We start from the raw sequence: 841 nt of genomic DNA, 5'->3' as shown, positions 1-841 counted from the left end.
TTTCAATTCAGTTTGTTTCTAAACACAGTCAGATTGTCCAGATTGATTAATAAAATGAGGTAAAAGCAGCCTCTGATAGAGTGTACAGTACGTGTCAACCTTATGACAAAGAGGAAATACATTAGCAGTGGTCCACAGGCCTCAGTTACCAAACTAACCATTGCAGCGCATGATCATCAAGCCTTTGATTGAGTGAAGCAGGACTACATGTGTAGACATAGTGGGGTCAGCCTGATTTTAAAGCATTCGTTGTTTCTGTCTTTTCTTAATGAGTATAAAAGCCTGACAGCTGTGAACCTCCCAACAGTTGTGGAAGAGACACAGCGCCTCCCTGGCCTACAGCTGGGGCACGTTGAGCAGGAAAAAAGCCTTTGAAGAACCTCGACCTGGATTTCATGGCGTCCTCGGGTTCAATCCTGTGACGGGCCGTGAAGAGCCCCTCTACCCCAACGCCAAGCGCCAGCTGCGTATTTACCTGGTCTCGCTGCCCTTCGTGCTGCTCTGCCTCTACATTTCCCTCTACGTCATGATGATTTACTTCCTGATGGAGGGCTGGGTGCTGTCGATCCACGATGAAAACCCCACTTTCTGGACGGGATTGCTCCTCTTCATCCCCAGTATCATCTACGCTGTGGTCATCGAGGCCATGAACCTGGTCTACAGATATGCTGCAGAGTTCCTCACAGACTGGGGTGAGACTTTCTGACAACACAACATTATTTAGACCAGGGGTTCTTAACCTTTTTGACATCGAGGCCCAGTTTGTTGAACATAAAGAGGCACGAGGCCCAATCACACATTACCAGTGTATGGATCAAAAATGATCATTATTCTAAATCTT

General features: G+C 47.0%; 1 protein-coding gene across 1 annotated transcript in view; it reads left to right on the top strand.

Annotated features, from left to right (window-relative positions):
• LOC106532526 (anoctamin-10) overlaps positions 1 to 692 on the top strand; it is a gene marked incomplete at both ends in the record, with an annotated part of 6,284 nt that extends 5,592 nt beyond the window's left edge. Inside the window, 1 exon segment of the mRNA XM_014028595.1 lies at positions 308 to 692. Within this exon segment, the coding sequence (XP_013884049.1) occupies positions 308 to 692 (385 nt within the window).
• Between the last annotated feature and the right edge of the window lie 149 nt (positions 693 to 841).

This window comes from Austrofundulus limnaeus, unplaced genomic scaffold, assembly GCF_001266775.1.
Source record: "Austrofundulus limnaeus strain Quisiro unplaced genomic scaffold, Austrofundulus_limnaeus-1.0 Scaffold787, whole genome shotgun sequence".
NCBI lineage: Eukaryota > Metazoa > Chordata > Actinopteri > Cyprinodontiformes > Rivulidae > Austrofundulus > Austrofundulus limnaeus.
The sequence above is the reverse complement of the archived record's forward strand: the minus strand, read 5'-3'. Positions and strand labels throughout refer to the sequence as shown.